The following is a 15,966-nucleotide window of genomic DNA, read 5'->3' on the forward strand; positions in this document are numbered from 1 at the left end:
GCCCGCCCGCGCTGAAGGAACCAGCAGAGCGGCAGCCCCTTCTAGTGAACGCAGCGCCAGTCAGCATGGACACGGGATTCTACCAAGGTGAGATATCTATTTGATACTTATCAGTAGTTGTACGTTGCCGGAACGGCCTGCAATCGGACGAAAGAACCCTACAAATGGGCAATGTTGAAGTCGGCGTCGCGGACGAGCTTCATAGACTGGTTCTCCGGAGGTTGTATGCGCGCTAATGTGGGGCTCAGCAGTCAGCGCCTTCAGTGCCTACCCCACCTTGCACACACTGCCGGCCCACTGCCGCCCACCACAGGCGCGGCTGCTCAGCAGCACAACAACTTTGACCCCTCTGGGAAGTACAAACTCAAATGCGAGGGTAAGAGAGGCAGTCCATTAAGTGGTTTGTGTGGCGACAGCGAGCGGGGAAGTAATGGACCTCCTGTGTGGCCACCCGCCGTGTGGAGTCGTACGCAGCCGTACGCGACGTTGTGCCCGTTTGCCTTTCACACGTACTTCGTCACATGCTTGCCACAGGCGCTTTCGTGGCAGTCGAGTGCGCCATTGGCGAGAGTGATGGGCTGAAGAGCCAGGGCAGTGTGATGGTGACCATGAGCGGCAACGTGGATATCGACACCAAGATGGAGGGCGGGCTAGGGTCATCCCTGCTTCGCTGCTGCTGCGCTGGCGGCTCAATGTTCTTCAGCCACTACTCGTGAGTGTGTGTTTGTGTGTGCTGGGCTTCTAGACATGGCAAGGCGTGAGGCTTAGTTTGTGAGCGTACAGCAGGGAGACTGCAGCCAGGTTGACTGGTTGGCGGCTACATGGATGGGGGTGACCAGCACCTGCATGGATGGGGGTGACCAGCACCTGGGGGTGACAGAACCTGGGGGTGACACAGGGCCAGCAGGGCATGTACCGTACCGTACGCTTGCGCTGTTGCATGTGCACCGGCTGCCGCAGGATCAAGCCTGGCCAGGGTCCTCGTGGCGATGTGCTGCTCGCGCCGCCCGTGCCTGGCGAGGTGATGTTGCTCCACCTCGATGGCAGTAGCCCAGGTTCGTTGTTGACTGCTTACTATCCATATCTCTTACCCTCAACCATTAAGAATCAATGTCAAAGAAAATCACCCCGCCTCTCCCTGCCGGAGCGGGCGGTGAAGACGTGGCCTTGCTAGGATGCGCCCTTGTGATTATGGTCTCTACCGTTGTGCAGGCTGGGTGGTGCAGCCCGGCGGATACCTGGCGTGTGACCACAGCGTCAGCATCGGCGTGAAGATGCTCGACCTTGCGCAGGTGTGTGCAAGGGCGGGGCAGGCGGACCACCGTCATGCACGAGCTAGCGTCATCAACCTCATCGCGCGTCCCGTCCCAGGAGTCCGTCAGCAGATGTGCTGCGTTGCGCAACGGGTTTGTGTCGTACGTGCTGCCTTGGTCGCACTGCCTCCTCGTGACCCGCACTGCCCAGGCATCCGAAACCCACCTGGCTCACGCTTTTCCTCCCAGGGCTGCTGCGGCGGCGAGGGCTTCTTTGTGATGGAGGCCAACGGCCGCGGCCGGCTGCTCATCTGCTCCTACGGCGCCATCACGCGGTACGACCTCGCGCCGGGCGAGAAGCGGAAGATTGGTGAGTGGATGGGGCGGCGTCGCACTGGAGAGGACGGGGAGGGCTGCTTCACGGTGCCTTAGCTGCTGCTAAGTGTTTCTGTGTCTCCGCAGCCTTGTTGCTCAGGACACAGGCCCAGCAACTCAAGCCATGCGGGCCTTTGCTGGTGTCCCGTCATGTGTCATCAACTCTGTCATGCAAATTACGGCTGCAGCCCTGCCCTCAAGTACACACCCAATTTCTTGTACCCGCAGACAACGGCTACTGCGTGGCGTGGACCAGCGGCATGCAGTGGAACATCGCCAAGGCTGCCAGGGGGCTGTGGAACACGGTGATTTCGGGCGAGGGGCTGGTGGCGAACTTCACGGGGCCCGGCACTGTGTTCGTGCAGACGCGCTCCATGCAGAACCTGGCCAACGCGCTCATGCCGTACCTGCCCAAGACGGGCGGCGGCGGCGGTGGCAGTGGCGGTGCCGAGATCAATTTGGGGTAGGGTTGGGCCAAGGTGGGTAGGTTAGATAGAGGCTCCGCTGGCCAGAGTGATCGAGCATCAAGTAGGTACGCGTCCATGTGGCCCCTTTGAGTCCGGAGGCGCATGTGATCCCGAAGTAATGCCGAGTGCCGTTATGTAAAATTGGAATGTTGCGTTCCTTGTGATGGTGACTATTTAGAGTGATGTGTCCTGACTGGTGTAACAGGACAGGGGGGGGGTACGAACTGAACCTCCAGACCCCATGTCCCAAAACCTCCCGACCCCCCCTCCGGACCGACCGACCGACCCCACCACCGTGCAACCCCTCAAAACCCCCCTCAAAACCCTTTGGTTTTTAGCCAGGTCGGTGTCAATCGACTGCTCTCGGCGAGCTCTACAATTGTATACCTTCGGTTCAGCTGGAGGCACAACTTGACTGGCAGCCATGCCACACATGTCCATATGTCCATGGCCGACCACCGACCCTTCTGTCAGACTACCGGGGCGTGCGCTTAAGCTTACAATTGCGCTGTACATATGATGTTTGGGATTGTGTGCCGGAAGAGATCGGTGGACTTTCTCCCGGGATCATGTGAAGAATCCCGGGATTCATGTCACGCTCAATGGCCGGCGGCAACCTTGTCGCCATGACCCACACCAAGCCTTGGCCGTTACAAGTTAGCATCAGTGCGCATAGTCTCCATGACACCAGTGAGAGACGCTCGAGTGGGGCTCTACGCTACTACGATGCCAATGTGGACGGACATGCGGCCGCTTTCCTGAGGCCAAACGTAATGCAAATGCTTTAGTATGTGCATGCTAATGTGTGCTAGTGCTTGTGCTATTGGGCGGAGCGTTTAGAGGGGCGTTTAGGGCGCGGAGACGAAATCTGGCAGTCCCACCCACATCCGCGTGACGAAACCTTGGGGACCCCCAACCCCGACGACCGACCCTGAACTTTGAGGGCCCATAACTTTGCGGTGGGGCTCTGGCGGGTTGAGGCTTGGCTAGGACTCACTGTGCGCGGAGTCACACGGACTTTGCCCGCGGGAGGGTTTGCAGCAAAGTCGGGGTTGGGCCCTGATAGCATGTGATGGCTCGGCGTCTTCGGGAGCTGGGACTGTCCCCTCTGTAACATCCGCATCCATAACTTTGCAATTACTACCCTGATTGAAACTCTGAAAGTGGATTTGGAGTCCTCTCGTCAAGCTCTTTCGTTTGAGAACATGGGGCCTTTCCCAGTCGAGGCTACCCCCCCCCTGAACAGGACGTACGCTAGACGGGTAGAGGTGTCATCATGTATATCAGTCGGTGGATGTGTGAGCGACTCAGGTGGACGCGGAGGTTTGACAGTGAGCCACGTCTCTTGTCTCTGCTGGTCTATGCTAGTGCAGCACACATCCAGGCATGTTACGCCACTCCTGCCCTGCCGTTGCAAATGGTTTGCCATCTTCTGGGGTCTGGGAATCAGCTGCACCCTGCGGGACTTCAGCAACCTGCCTTAACACTGTCCCATCGCACATCCAGGCATGTTACGACATTACAACAGCACAGTTGATAAGCAGAATGCGAGCTGCAATCATCGTGTTTCAATAGTTCTACTTTGTCCTGTCTATGATCCGTACACCCATGCCTGTTGACAAAGATGAAGTAAACATGCGTACTGAAGAAGGCAAGGGAGACGCCTGCGCGCCAGACATCACTCATCAACGCGTGGCTGTAGCCACTTCGCTGCACAAGCCTACCCACTGCCATCCACCTCAGCATCCCAAACAATGAAATGATACCGTACGCACATGGTTGGATCTCCCGTGCATACCCATGTTCTTGACGGTGGGTCCTTCCGAGACAAGTGTTCCCCGGTCACGGGAAAAGGGGCTGAGCCCCTCCACTCTCTGAGGCCGAACAACCTCATCGCCCGGACATAGCCGGGGTCGGTTTCCACAGGCACATAGCCAAACCAGGTGCCCATCTAGCAATCGCGATGCCACAGCAGAGCCAACCGCAGCCAGACGTAGCACAGTTGTCAACAGCCGCACTGCTTGTCATGCCGCTACGCATGCCCTGCCAGCCCCACCGCGGACCGCTACCTAGACACCGCCAGCCGGCTCCTCAGCCTGCGCGCTTGCGCCGCTTCTTTACCTCGCAACGAGTCGCCACAGTCGCCAGTCAATTAAAGTCCATGGACGTGCGAGGTCGCTGCTCGCTCCGGCCGTGTTTCCGAGAAAACATATGTACTGTCATAGAGAAGGTCGACAGATTTTACGAGTCACAGTCCGCAAGCATTCGAGAGCCCCACCCCGCTTGAGAGCGCTCTCAGGCGACAGCCTGACCGCAACACCCATCGCAGTGCATGCCCCGGAACATCCCACACGACATCGCCAACGGATGCCAGCTTTTGATACCTACTCCATGGTGAGTCCAGTGGTTTAGACGCGAAGCGTTACTTGCTAGAGTCGTCGCCACCACCGCCGCCGCCACCGCCACTTGGCAGGTATGGCACGAGCGCGTTGGCCAGGTTCTGCATGGAGCGCGTCTGCACGAACACAGTGCCGGGCCCCGTGAAGTTCGCCACCAGCCCCTCGCCCGAAATCACCGTGTTCCACAGCCCCTTAGCAGCCTTGGCGATGTTCCACTCCATGCCGCTGGTCCACGCCACGCAGTAGCCGTTGTCTGCGGGTGGGAGACACACAACCAGAGTCATGTGCGCATGAATGATGGTGAGCCGCGCCCTCCCGGCTAGCCTGCTAGGTCGGCAGGCCGCAATGATGTGGTTTGGGCCCTCCCAAGCACTCATCAGGTGCAGAAACATGCAACCAGCAGCCGGGATCAAGCAAGCCCTCCCCGTCCTCTCCAGTGCGACGCCGCCCCATCCACTCACCAATCTTCCGCTTCTCGCCCGGCGCGAGGTCGTACCGCGTGATGGCGCCGTAGGAGCAGATGAGCAGCCGGCCGCGGCCGTTGGCCTCCATCACAAAGAAGCCCTCGCCGCCGCAGCAGCCCTGGGAGGGAGCGTGAGCCAGTATGCGTGCGATGCAGTGCTAATCACGTGTGGAGTACGTGGCGGCAGGTATCCAACCCAGTCCTGTGCACGTCGAGGCAAATCATTGGGAAAGCCCCCGATCCATGTATGGTACACGGCAAGCATTCATAGGACGTGCCGTTGCGCACACACCTGCGCAATGTCCAGCATCTTCACACCGATGTTGACGCTGTGGTCACACGCCAGGTAGCCACCAGGCTGCACCACCCAGCCTGTCGGGCAGGACCCAAGGCACAGCGCGAAGTTTAGCATATCGTACACTAGCATGGTGTATGTGGTGCAGGCACACGCGTGTGACACCGCCTCAGCAGTCAGCCCCGTACGCGTGTGTTGTAACCGTCATGGCACACAGCAGCTGTCTGTTAACACGCATTGGAGTGCCGTAGCTGGTAGCATCTGGGTCGGCCCCGCGCGGCCCATGAGGGGAACCTGATGGCAGTGAGCAGTACCACGCATCCTCACCCTGCGCGCCATCCAGGTGCAATAACATTATCTCGCCAGGTACAGGCGGCGCAAGCAGCACATCACCACGAGGACCCTGGCCAGGCTTGATCCTGCGGCGGGCAGCGCAAAGGTGCTCGCTCATGCGAAAAGGCAGTCGTGGCGTCGCCTGGGTGTGCTGGTGGCCACTGACCAAGAAGATTGAAAGAGTCCAACGCACAGGATACCCGAGCCCACACCTTCCCATGTCCAATAGCCCAGCACACACAACCACAAGCTCACGAGTAGTGGCTGAAGAACATAGACCCGCCAGCGCAGCAGCAGCGAAGCAGGGAGCTGCCCAGACCGCCCTCCATTTTGGTGTCGATATCCACGTTGCCGCTCATGGTCACCATCACGCTGCCCTGGCTCTTCAGCCCATCGCTCTCGCTAATGGCGCACTCCACTGCCACGAAAGCGCCTGTCGCGAGCACGTGTGAAAGGCAAACGGGCCCAACGTCGCATACAGCACATGGTGTGCGGACTTCATAGCGGGCCCCAGAAAGTGTGCCCTCGACTGGATACCGCGTTAACCGCTTGACAGACTGCCTCTCTTACCCTCGCACTTGAGTTTGTACTTCCCAGAGGGGTCAAAGTTGTTGTGCTGCTGAGCAGCCGCGCCTGTGGTGGGCGGCAGTGGGCGTCATGCCGAAGAAACGCAAGCTCGCACTCGCAGTCAGGGAAACGAAGATGGCAGCGCGAGCACCGCGCGTGAGAACCCGATGCGACATGTACAAAGATAGCATCGCATGGAAATTCGCAGCGACCAAAACGCTGCCCTGGAACGCAGGCTTGGGCGGGGTCCTAGCGTTTTGCCTGGGCACCAGCCGATCGTGGGATCGTGACTGGCATCAACGCAAGATAAACGCATGAGCATGGCTACGGTGGCTAGGCTCACCTACGAAGTGCACGTCCTCGGCTTTGACCGGAGCGGCCATGTCTTCGCCCAGGAGTTAGCTGCCCGGTTGAGTATGAGCTGCTGGAAAGGACAGTGATGAGTTGCGACAGAGTGCGATGCAAGTTGAGGCGCTCAAAAGTTCTGTCTAGTTCAAGTTCGCACGACTGCATGCACTGGATGGACGCCCACCGTCGGTGTGCGCGCCCCTCTCGTCAAGACCAGCAACCAATCACCGCAAGTTGACACAATACATTCTCACCCACACATACCGTATACAAGTAAACATAAGCGCCCGCCATCAAACGCCGCTGGACCGCCGTGCCTGAGTGCCGCTCGGTGTCTCGGCACCTCACACACCAGACATGCATACCCAGCAGTCTGAGCACTAGCAAGCAACAGTTCATGACTCGCGAGACATCCACATGGCACATTCCTAACCATGTAGGGACTGTCAGCTTAAGGAAGATACCGAACGTGCCCGTCTGTGCCAGTACAACACCACAGCCGTCAGGCCAGCAGCCGGCAATCGTGCTCATGTCCAGCTTGCGTTCCGCCCTTTCCAAGCCAGCCAGCAGCTCCCAGAAAAGGTCCATGAAACAAAGGTCGGATAATTTACTCTTGTTGCATCCTAGTTACTTAATTTAGTCATTGTTGATGTCAATCCCACTACTGTCACCGCCGCTGCTGGGCTTGGGCAGGTACGGTACGAGTGCGTTGGCCAGGTTCTGCATGGAGCGCGTCTGCACGAACACAGTGCCGGGCCCCGTGAAGTTCGCCACCAGCCCCTCGCCCGAAACCACCGTGTTCCACAGCCCCTTAGCAGCCTTGGCGATGTTCCACTCCATGCCGCTGGTCCACGCCACGCAGTAGCCGTTGTCTGCGGGTGGGAGACACACAACCAGAGTCATGTGCGCATGAATGATGGTGAGCCGCGCCCTCCCGGCTAGCCTGCTAGGTCGGCAGGCCGCAATGATGTGGTTTGGGCCCTCCCAAGCACTCATCAGGTGCAGAAACATGCAACCAGCAGCCGGGATCAAGCAAGCCCTCCCCGTCCTCTCCAGTGCGACGCCGCCCCATCCACTCACCAATCTTCCGCTTCTCGCCCGGCGCGAGGTCGTACCGCGTGATGGCGCCGTAGGAGCAGATGAGCAGCCGGCCGCGGCCGTTGGCCTCCATCACAAAGAAGCCCTCGCCGCCGCAGCAGCCCTGGGAGGGAGCGTGAGCCAGTATGCGTGCGATGCAGTGCTAATCACGTGTGGAGTACGTGGCGGCAGGTATCCAACCCAGTCCTGTGCACGTCGAGGCAAATCATTGGGAAAGCCCCCGATCCATGTATGGTACACGGCAAGCATTCATAGGACGTGCCGTTGCGCACACACCTGCGCAATGTCCAGCATCTTCACACCGATGTTGACGCTGTGGTCACACGCCAGGTAGCCACCAGGCTGCACCACCCAGCCTGTCGGGCAGGACCCAAGGCACAGCGCGAAGTTTAGCATACCGTACACTAGCATGGTGTATGTGGTGCAGGCACACGTGTATGACACCGCCTCAGCAGTCAGCCCCGTACGCGCGGGTTGCGCAGCCCATGAGGGGAACCTGATGGCAGTGAGCAGTACCACGCATCCTCACCCTGCGCGCCATCCAGGTGCAATAACATTATCTCGCCAGGTACAGGCGGCGCAAGCAGCACATCACCACGAGGACCCTGGCCAGGCTTGATCCTGCGGCGGGCAGCGCAAAGGTGCTCGCTCATGCGAAAAGGCAGTCGTGGCGTTGCCTGGGTGTGCTGGTGGCCACTGACCAAGAAGATTGAAAGAGTCCAACGCACAGGATACCCGAGCCCACACCTTCCCATGTCCAATAGCCCAGCACACACAACCACAAGCTCACGAGTAGTGGCTGAAGAACATAGACCCGCCAGCGCAGCAGCAGCGAAGCAGGGAGCTGCCCAGACCGCCCTCCATTTTGGTGTCGATATCCACGTTGCCGCTCATGGTCACCATCACGCTGCCCTGGCTCTTCAGCCCATCGCTCTCGCTAATGGCGCACTCCACTGCCGCGAACGCGCCTGTAGCGAGAGGCAAACGGCCCCACAATCGGATACGGTGCGGACTCCATGTGGCGGGCGGGAACCACGCAGTCCAGTGCCCCTGCGGATATCACCGCATGAACCGCTTGCTGGACTGCCTCTCTTACCCTCGCACTTGAGTTTGTACTTCCCAGAGGGGTCAAAGTTGTTGTGCTGCTGAGCAGCCGTGCCTGCGGTGAGCGGCGACCGCGCCATGCCGAAGAAACGCGAGCCCGCAGTTAGGGAACAAGTAAGGGATGGTAGCGAGAGCAGCGTGCACCTGCTCACGATGCTAAACACAACAATAGTATTATATAAAGTCGCACAGCGACTAAATGATGGCCTGCAGACGCGGGCTTGCGCAAGTTGTCACTAGGCTTACGCCCCAACACGGTTGCAATACAACAACGTAAACAGTTTAATAGGGAAGGCGCTGCTCCGCGCACCTGCATAGTGCACCTGGACCTCCTCAGCTTTGACCGGAGCGGCCATGTTTGAAGTCTTTCAGAACTCAGCTGCCCGCTTGAGTATATGCTACTGGAAAGCGGGTAGCAAGTAGCGACTGGATGCACTGAGTGGCTTATAAGATGCATGTCCAAGACTGTTCCAATCGTGCCTCGCGGGACCCTCCCTCCCTCCCACCCTCCCTCCCTCCCTCCCTCCCTCCCTCCCTCCCTCCCTGCCCGCAAGGTACGTTACTGCAGGCAATGAGGCATAAGTATGACCTTTATAACGTATAGCTGATGCAATGCAGGCCCTGAACCACCTCCACAGCCTGCGGGGCCTGGCGGGGCAAGGCCATAGAGTCTTTGATTTCGGACATGATCGCCCAGCACAAGCCGATGGTGGAGGGATGCCACACATTTTCCTCCATAGTTTTCATCAAGTGGTAAGTGTTTTCATAAGTACCAGTCAAAGTCAGGGGAATCGGCTTTCATTTTTCGCGCGATCCAGCTGCGGTCCGTTTTCTCGTTCGCCCTGCTGTCTTCTGATCTAAGCCTCCGTTCGCACTTTGTACCGTTACCGTCCTTTTATTCTCATTTATGTTGGAAAGTAATTGGGCACGGGCAGAAGTTGGGGGAACGCCACGAGGTAGGGGTCGGTGCAGCTGCTGGCACTTGACGGAACCAGATCCAAGCGCGAAGGCGGGCGCGCGGCTGCACGTTCTTAATGCCTGCACAGCCGGCGTTCGTTAATAACTCTCACCATAAACTGCAATCTTTAGCTAGGTTGTGACCATCATCCGTGCTCATCATACACTCGCTGCAACACGCGAATAACCCCGCCTTGGCCGTGTGCTCTAGAGCCCAGGAATTGTTCGCTTCGGCGCTGCGCCTCACAAAGAAGCTATTGTGCACAGAAGCCATTCCGCTTTGCAATCTTATCCAAGCGTAGTGCGCGCCCCGGGCGGCTTTTGCGGACTCAGCATCGCCCGCAATGTCTGCCACGGTGTCGTTGAGCCTGGTCGCGCTCCTCTTAGCCTTGTCCCATTCATTCACTCGTGAGTATTCGTGCACATACAGAGCCGGCACTATGCATGGCGTGGAACACGCCCAGCCAGCAGCACCCCTACCGCCCTACCTGCCTGACGTGCTGCTTCTGCACCCTCCCCCCCGCGCCCCCCATACACGCACACCTGTCATGCACCGCACTCCGCAGATGCCAAGCAAGTTCTCCGCTGGTCGGACGAGTTCCGGGCGGGGTGCAAAGACGCACGCGTGTGCGTGAACGGCGGCATCGACATACGCAAGTGGTCGTTTGACCTGGGCGACGGCACGAGCTTTGGGCCTAACATGATTGGTGGGTGGCTGGGAGCTGAACTACCAGACTGCAGTACTTGCACCTAAGGCCAGGACCTGCTACCATGCTTGTCATAGAGAACTTCCTTGGCGCTAATGCGTTGCTACGCGCCTCCATGCATGCTCTCGCAGGTTGGGGCAACTGGCAGCGCCAGTGCCACACCAATTCGTCTGCCAACGCGCGCGTCGAGGCGTTCCCGGGGAAGACGGACGGGATGCTGGTCATCCAGGTGTGCGCGTGTGTGTATATATGTTGTGTGCATGTGTGCGTCCATAGCGGGACCTGGCACCAGCTGCCCTTCCTCCGGGGCGTGTGGAGCAGCCCAGCAAGGCTGCGCAACATGCCACATGGTGGCCCTTGCAGCGCTGACCGCTACAGCGCCCAAACCCCACCCTTCAACCCCATCCAGGCCGGCTACTCGCCCCTCCGCACCTGCTACAACGAGAACGCCGCGCCCTCCACCACCAACTACACCAGCGCGCGCCTCACCACTCGCGACAGCGCCGCGTTCAAGTGGAAGGGCACCGCCGGCAACAGCACTGCGGTGCGCATCGACGTGCGCCTGCAGGTCCCCATGGGTGAGGCGACAGCTCAGGGGCGTGTGTGTGTATGTGTGTGCTTGTGTGTGTGTGTGTGTATATGTGTGTATGTGTGTGTGTGCAAACACCAGCCAAACTAAACCAAGGGGGGTTGTAGAATTGGAAGTCCGGTGCTCCACAAGCCTCATAGCCGGACGCGAGTAGCTCCGTCTCATGAGTCAGTCACGTCAGCTCTTCACTTATCGGTACTGACGAGTTGTGTAACTCCACTCAATACCGTACGTTAACAGTGGCCGGCACGTGGCCTGCCGCGTGGATGCTTCCCACCACGGACAAGCGCTGGTGCAGCGGCTGCAGCGAGTACGGAGACGGGTGGTGCCTGGGCGGCGAGATCGGTGAGCGCGTGTGCGGTGCGCCGGGTAGCCGTTGCAGGCCGCTGCAGCTTCAGCGCTTCCCAGCCAGCTACAGTGTTCGTGGCTAGCCTTCTTGCGCGTGTGCCACCCACTTAGTTACCGGCTCAGGAAATTGTCTTGCTTGTAAGGCATGACCCTCGCCACAGCATCACCGCCCCTCCCGCTTACTTATCGCAGATATTATGGAGCATGTCAACACGAACAACTTCCTTATCTCCAATGTGCACTTCGGCGGTCAGGCCAACGCGTCGTGGCTGGACTGCCACGAGAAAGTCGGTGAGCGGGTGCTGCGCACGGCTCTGTCCCGCCCTCCTCGCGATAGCGTGGGCGCATGTGCGGGTGCGCGTGCGGGTGCCATGCGGGTGTGCATGCGCGTGTGCATGCCTGCAGATGAGACATGTACGGCACCTCCCCGTGGCATCTCCCCCAGTCACGTACCGGACCCGACCTGCCCCGACCTGCCCCGACCTGACCCAAATCCTGTTGGCTCGTAGGCCGCTTCCGTGCCGGCAGCCGCGCCGCCTCCTGGAACGTCATGACTTTGATCTGGGACTCCACCTACCTGCGCTTCCTGGCCAACGGCAAGGAGGTGTCGCGCCTCAACGCCGGCGACTGGTACACGGGCGGCGCCGACCGCGCGGCCAACAAGTTCGCGCCGTTTGACCAGGACTTCTTCCTCATCCTGGACATGGCCGTGGGCGGGCTGTACCCAGGTGGGCGCGGGGGCAGCAGGGCACCCGGGTATGGCCGTATGGCCGTGTATCCCGTATGGCCGTGTGTGGCCGTACGGCCGTGTGTGGCCGTATAGCCGTATGGCTTTGTGTGTGGGGTGGGCCTCGAAGTCATTAGGGGGCTTACAGGGCCGCCGCTTTGGGCGCGTGAAGGCCGAGGTTACAGTTTGCCCATCGCGGCGGGCGAGGCGCGCGCCCCGGGCCTGTAAAGCCGGTTGCTAACTACCGCACACGCCGAATGCAGCGGCAGTGCGGCACCCTCGCCGGTGCCAGCCCAAACCCCAGTCCCGTTGACTTACTCCACCTGCCAAATCGCTCATGTCACGCAGGCTTCAACATCAACGACGCCGCTATTGCCGAGGGGGCAGCTCGCTACAACATTGACTACGTGCGAGTGTATGACCTCCTGCCTTAGATGGCGGCGGTAGGCGGCGGCCGGGCGCAGTTGACGCAGCGTTTGCGCTTACAGCAAAGCCAGGAGCGCACAGAGGCAAACCGCGCAACTCTGTATCAGCAGATGCCTGCACTTCAGTGATCTTCGTTCCTACCTCTTCTATACCTCTTCAGCTTGCTTTCCGTAACTTATCTACCTCATCAATGCAGTGGTCAGGTCTTCCTTTCCCCGGTCGCCGTAGCGACCCGTCTTGCCTACACCGTCTCTTCTTCGTCTCAGCGCTTCGCTCCGCATTCTTGACTCCAAGCAATAAACGCTGCACGCACGCCGCACGTGCTCAATTGGTCCTCACGACCGCCACCAGCAGCCCGCAGGCAGCATTATTCACGACCTGAGAGCTCACGAGGGAGGCGCACCAACGCGCTGACCAGCACATCCGTGCTGCCGCAAGTAGTGCCACAGCCCGCCCACGTCAAGAGAGAGGCTCACGGGGACCGCCGCCACCACCGCCACCACCACCGCCTCCAGCTGCAGCCAGCCCAATCCCCAGCGATGCAGCCCCGGAGCTACAGCCCCAGCGTTACAGCCAGAGTGCTACAGCCCGCTCCAGGGCAGCTTGCCCGGGAACAGGTCAGGTCCGCAGTAACCCAGCAGCGAGCGCATCTCGGGGCAGCGGCTGGGGTGGATGGGCCCCACCGCGAAGGGGTCGCGGCGCAGGCGCTTGGCCAGCAGCTCGCCGCCGCAGCCGTAGGGGTCGGCAGCGAAGGAGGCCACGGTGCGGCCCTCACCCTCCTGCGGCGTGTGGCGGCGTCAGGGGGGTTGCAGGGCGCAGAGGTGGGTGGCGGTTCAAGGCGGTATGTGGCGGGTAGTGGCCGTAGAACGATGGCGCAGGATGGGGAGTGCGAAGGGAGAAGCTGCTTTGTGTAATGTAATGTGATGTGATGGACAATGGCGTGCGCTGCAAGAAATGCAAAATATTGACGTTGTTGGTCTTTTTGTTGGCACAATAGCGCAACGGGATTGCAGCTGCAGTGGGCCTGGTTGCCCCCCGCAATCCCGTGTCTATCCCTGTTGCGAAGGGGCATCATCTGTTGTGCCACGACTTTCCCCGGATTGGTTCAGTGCAATTAAGCAGATTTTGCGTGCGGCGCGTCTTTCAAGATATGCACATATCGTAGTTAACGGGTGTATTCATTACGGAAGCAATGGTTGGCTGCCACAGCACCAGCCTCTCCTTGCCCGCAACCCGGGCCAGTCATGCAGGATGACCATAGGACTCGGTTGCCATGATAGCGAGCACGCGCAACGCGACCCAACCCGTGGACCCGTGGAGGGCACTGTAAACGTCAAGTCTACTTTTTGCCGCCAGTGCCCACCTTCCCCTATGGCTTCGGCTTGGGTCTCGGTATATTTGGTTCTTTCAACCCACCCACCCACCCCTCTAGTCTTCCATGGACGGCTAGCCGCCGCCCGGGCCGCTGCCTCCTGCTCTCCTCCCTCCCTCACCTTGGCCCCCTTGGCCTCGGGCGGCACGGGTGTGCCCACGAAGCGGAAGTACTCGGCCGGCCAGCGCACCGCCTCCCGGTGCAGCGTGCGGAAGCGGGCCTCCTTGAGCGTGTAGCTGATCACCGTAATGGTCTCCGGGTAGTGTCCGGCCAACTCGTAGAACCTGTGGCGCAACGTGCAACAACATAGAGCAGGTGTGGTGAAGGCGCGGAAGTGGAATCGCCGCCGGAAGGAAGCCACTCCTGTGCCGCGGCGACCCACCATGTGTCTGTTCCTGGCACGCGCGTGTCCAGACGCCCACATACACACATGGCTGCCCCGAAGTCGCCCATGCCGCGGTATCTTCCCGACTTGCCCCGCCCCCGGCCCACACGCACCTGCACAGGCTGAACAGCAGGTTCTCAAACGAGTCGCGCGCGTGCTCCTCCGTGAAGGTGCGGTTGCGGACCTGCATGCCGCAGGCAGGACATCTCGTGTGGCGGCATGTACGCACACACATACGTCAAGCCCATTCACCATACCAAGCAGCCCCCGTCTTGCCCTGGCCCCAACTACCCTGCTCTCCCCTCTCGCACGCGGCCCAGCCCCGCACTCGCAGGTGCTCCGAGGCAGGTTCCACGCTAACCACCCCCGCGTTTGGCGCGCTTTGGGTTCTGAAAACGAATTACCCCCCTTCCACACCCACGCATGCACCGACCTCCGGGTGCTCGAACCAGTTGGCCGCCTCCGCCACCACCCAGTAGCTCAGGCCCTCACTGCGCGGCCCCGCCGCCCGCCGTGTCTGGCCGCCGCTGAACAGCAGCAGCGCGTCCGGGTCCAGCGCGGCCTCCTCAACACCAAGCCGGATGTGGTCCACGAACGACTGGGCCTCGCCTGGTGGTGGTGGTCGTGGCATGGATGGAGGTGGGGAACAGCACTGGTTGGTGGAAGCACCCGCGTGGTTGGGGAGGGGGCTGCGGGGCGCCGTGCAACCTACATGCCGGCAGCGGTGCGCGGTCCTTACCATTGACCTTCTGGTATTCTTTAAGGAACCACGAGGCTTCCTTGTTTGCCTCCGAATAGTCCACACCCTGGGGAGGGGGCATGGAGGCACACGCAGGGGTTTGAGCCACGACCGGCGCCCACGGCGCGTCCACCCTCTTGCACAGGCTCGAGGGCCTGAGAGCATCGTTTACTCCCTGATCGGGCCTGCGCACTGTGCCCCGCAGCCACGTGAGAGTACGCCCCATGGCCTGAGCGCCTTGGTAATGTTGTTGACTTCCTCTCGAGGCTGCCCGCTGCCGACTGCAGGCGTGGCCGTTGCGCCCGCATCGACTAGCTCTCGGCCTCCGCCCCCAGGTGACACGACACGCCCAGGCGCAGGCCCAGACCCTGACACCCCGTAGGCTCCCAGCCTCGGTACGCTGGGGAGTGAAACAACTGCCTGCCCCGTGTTCGCCATCGCCTACTTACACGGGCAACCCCCCTTTCAACACGCGTCCCATACCCTTCCCATGCACACGTACCGTGTATACGGCGTGCCCCGCCACGAGCACTAGGTTCTTCAGTGATGCCGCAGGGATGAGGGACTTTGCCTCCGACTCGAGCAGCTTCCTATTCCGTTGCAGCGCGGAATTCTCAGAGTTTCCTCGCCCGCTCAGGTAGTACAAGGCTGGCAGTAGCACCAAGGCCAGCAACGAGATGCGCACTCCTGTCCGAATCCATTTTCTCTGTGCTGCTAATAGCTTTGACGGCTGTGGGGAGTAGCCGTATTGGGGCTCGCCGGGCAATTGGGATGAAGTGCCACCAGTTGTGCCTATTCGCGTATGGCGACTGTGAACGCTATCATGACCAGCATACACTGGTAGCATTTGCTTTGAGCTGCGTTGGTCGTTGCTAAAGCAGCACAAGTAAACGTGCTAGATGGAAACCTGTCTGTAGTTTCAAGCTGCCAGCACGGTTGCCACCTACATGTAATGACGCTATAATTCAGTGTAGTAAAGGCTCTCTCCACTGTTCAGTTTGTCTACGTGACCAG

At 60.2% G+C, this 15,966-nt stretch overlaps 5 protein-coding genes across 5 annotated transcripts; 2 read left to right on the forward strand and 3 right to left on the reverse strand.

Annotated features, from left to right (window-relative positions):
• The first annotated feature begins 8 nt into the window (after positions 1-8).
• CHLRE_02g115800v5 (uncharacterized protein) lies at positions 9-2,344 on the forward strand. Its single transcript, XM_043059965.1, has 7 exons — positions 9-87; positions 314-376; positions 535-712; positions 961-1,055; positions 1,213-1,292; positions 1,503-1,623; positions 1,857-2,344. Exons 1-7 carry the CDS (start codon positions 66-68, stop codon positions 2,093-2,095), a joined length of 798 nt encoding a protein of 265 aa, XP_042927599.1. The 5' UTR covers positions 9-65; the 3' UTR covers positions 2,096-2,344.
• Positions 2,345-2,580: 236 nt separating this feature from the next.
• CHLRE_02g115850v5 (uncharacterized protein) lies at positions 2,581-6,568 on the reverse strand. The gene is made up of 7 exons (XM_043059966.1): positions 6,496-6,568; positions 6,156-6,218; positions 5,841-6,018; positions 5,580-5,671; positions 5,250-5,329; positions 4,956-5,076; positions 2,581-4,747 (listed from the first exon to the last, which is right to left on the reverse strand). The coding sequence occupies exons 1-7, from the start codon at positions 6,533-6,535 to the stop codon at positions 4,518-4,520; spliced, it is 804 nt and encodes a 267-aa protein (XP_042927600.1). The 5' UTR covers positions 6,536-6,568; the 3' UTR covers positions 2,581-4,517.
• A 46-nt stretch (positions 6,569-6,614) lies between these two features.
• Positions 6,615-9,138, reverse strand: CHLRE_02g115900v5 (uncharacterized protein). The gene is made up of 7 exons (XM_001699597.2): positions 9,013-9,138; positions 8,695-8,757; positions 8,389-8,566; positions 8,128-8,219; positions 7,875-7,954; positions 7,581-7,701; positions 6,615-7,372 (listed from the first exon to the last, which is right to left on the reverse strand). The coding sequence occupies exons 1-7, from the start codon at positions 9,056-9,058 to the stop codon at positions 7,137-7,139; spliced, it is 816 nt and encodes a 271-aa protein (XP_001699649.2). The 5' UTR covers positions 9,059-9,138; the 3' UTR covers positions 6,615-7,136.
• Positions 9,139-9,798: 660 nt separating this feature from the next.
• Positions 9,799-13,798, forward strand: CHLRE_02g115950v5 (uncharacterized protein). Its single transcript, XM_043059967.1, has 8 exons — positions 9,799-10,067; positions 10,226-10,366; positions 10,498-10,595; positions 10,776-10,944; positions 11,196-11,300; positions 11,496-11,594; positions 11,813-12,031; positions 12,379-13,798. The coding sequence occupies exons 1-8, from the start codon at positions 10,004-10,006 to the stop codon at positions 12,462-12,464; spliced, it is 981 nt and encodes a 326-aa protein (XP_042927601.1). The 5' UTR covers positions 9,799-10,003; the 3' UTR covers positions 12,465-13,798.
• Positions 13,799-13,802: 4 nt separating this feature from the next.
• CHLRE_02g116000v5 (uncharacterized protein) lies at positions 13,803-15,889 on the reverse strand. The gene is made up of 6 exons (XM_043059968.1): positions 15,455-15,889; positions 14,953-15,019; positions 14,647-14,822; positions 14,327-14,397; positions 13,950-14,112; positions 13,803-13,837 (listed from the first exon to the last, which is right to left on the reverse strand). Exons 1-6 carry the CDS (start codon positions 15,797-15,799, stop codon positions 13,826-13,828), a joined length of 834 nt encoding a protein of 277 aa, XP_042927602.1. The 5' UTR covers positions 15,800-15,889; the 3' UTR covers positions 13,803-13,825.
• Positions 15,890-15,966: the final 77 nt, after the last annotated feature.

Source organism: Chlamydomonas reinhardtii, chromosome 2, assembly GCF_000002595.2.
Source record: "Chlamydomonas reinhardtii strain CC-503 cw92 mt+ chromosome 2, whole genome shotgun sequence".
In the NCBI taxonomy this organism is placed as follows: domain Eukaryota; kingdom Viridiplantae; phylum Chlorophyta; class Chlorophyceae; order Chlamydomonadales; family Chlamydomonadaceae; genus Chlamydomonas; species Chlamydomonas reinhardtii.

What these genes read in the sequence shown, in the direction of transcription:
- CHLRE_02g115950v5 (XM_043059967.1), top strand. Translation starts at nt 10,004, where the DNA reads ATGTCTGCCACGGTGTCGTTGAGCCTGGTCGCGCTCCTCTTAGCCTTG. An exon ending in ACGGGATGCTGGTCATCCAG is followed by an intron (nt 10,596 to 10,775) that starts GTGTGCGCGTGT and finishes AACCCCATCCAG; the next exon opens with GCCGGCTACTCGCCCCTCCG. An exon ending in GCGCCTGCAGGTCCCCATGG is followed by an intron (nt 10,945 to 11,195) that starts GTGAGGCGACAG and finishes GTACGTTAACAG; the next exon opens with TGGCCGGCACGTGGCCTGCC.
- CHLRE_02g115800v5 (XM_043059965.1), top strand. Translation starts at nt 66, where the DNA reads ATGGACACGGGATTCTACCAAG. An exon ending in ATGTTCTTCAGCCACTACTC is followed by an intron (nt 713 to 960) that starts GTGAGTGTGTGT and finishes CGGCTGCCGCAG; the next exon opens with GATCAAGCCTGGCCAGGGTC. An exon ending in GGGCGAGAAGCGGAAGATTG is followed by an intron (nt 1,624 to 1,856) that starts GTGAGTGGATGG and finishes TTGTACCCGCAG; the next exon opens with ACAACGGCTACTGCGTGGCG.
- CHLRE_02g115850v5 (XM_043059966.1), bottom strand. Translation starts at nt 6,535, where the DNA reads ATGGCCGCTCCGGTCAAAGCCGAGGACGTGCACTTCGTAG. An exon ending in CGAGGACGTGCACTTCGTAG is followed by an intron (nt 6,219 to 6,495) that starts GTGAGCCTAGCC and finishes CGCCCACCACAG; the next exon opens with GCGCGGCTGCTCAGCAGCAC. An exon ending in GTACAAACTCAAGTGCGAGG is followed by an intron (nt 6,019 to 6,155) that starts GTAAGAGAGGCA and finishes TGCTCGCGACAG; the next exon opens with GCGCTTTCGTGGCAGTGGAG.
- CHLRE_02g115900v5 (XM_001699597.2), bottom strand. Translation starts at nt 9,058, where the DNA reads ATGGCCGCTCCGGTCAAAGCTGAGGAGGTCCAGGTGCACTATGCAG. An exon ending in GGTCCAGGTGCACTATGCAG is followed by an intron (nt 8,758 to 9,012) that starts GTGCGCGGAGCA and finishes CGCTCACCGCAG; the next exon opens with GCACGGCTGCTCAGCAGCAC. An exon ending in AGATGCTGGACATTGCGCAG is followed by an intron (nt 7,702 to 7,874) that starts GTGTGTGCGCAA and finishes GCTCCCTCCCAG; the next exon opens with GGCTGCTGCGGCGGCGAGGG.
- CHLRE_02g116000v5 (XM_043059968.1), bottom strand. Translation starts at nt 15,799, where the DNA reads ATGCTACCAGTGTATGCTGGTCATGATAGCGTTCACAGTCGCCATACG. An exon ending in AGAATACCAGAAGGTCAATG is followed by an intron (nt 14,823 to 14,952) that starts GTAAGGACCGCG and finishes CACCACCACCAG; the next exon opens with GCGAGGCCCAGTCGTTCGTG. An exon ending in ACTGGTTCGAGCACCCGGAG is followed by an intron (nt 14,398 to 14,646) that starts GTCGGTGCATGC and finishes TGCGGCATGCAG; the next exon opens with GTCCGCAACCGCACCTTCAC.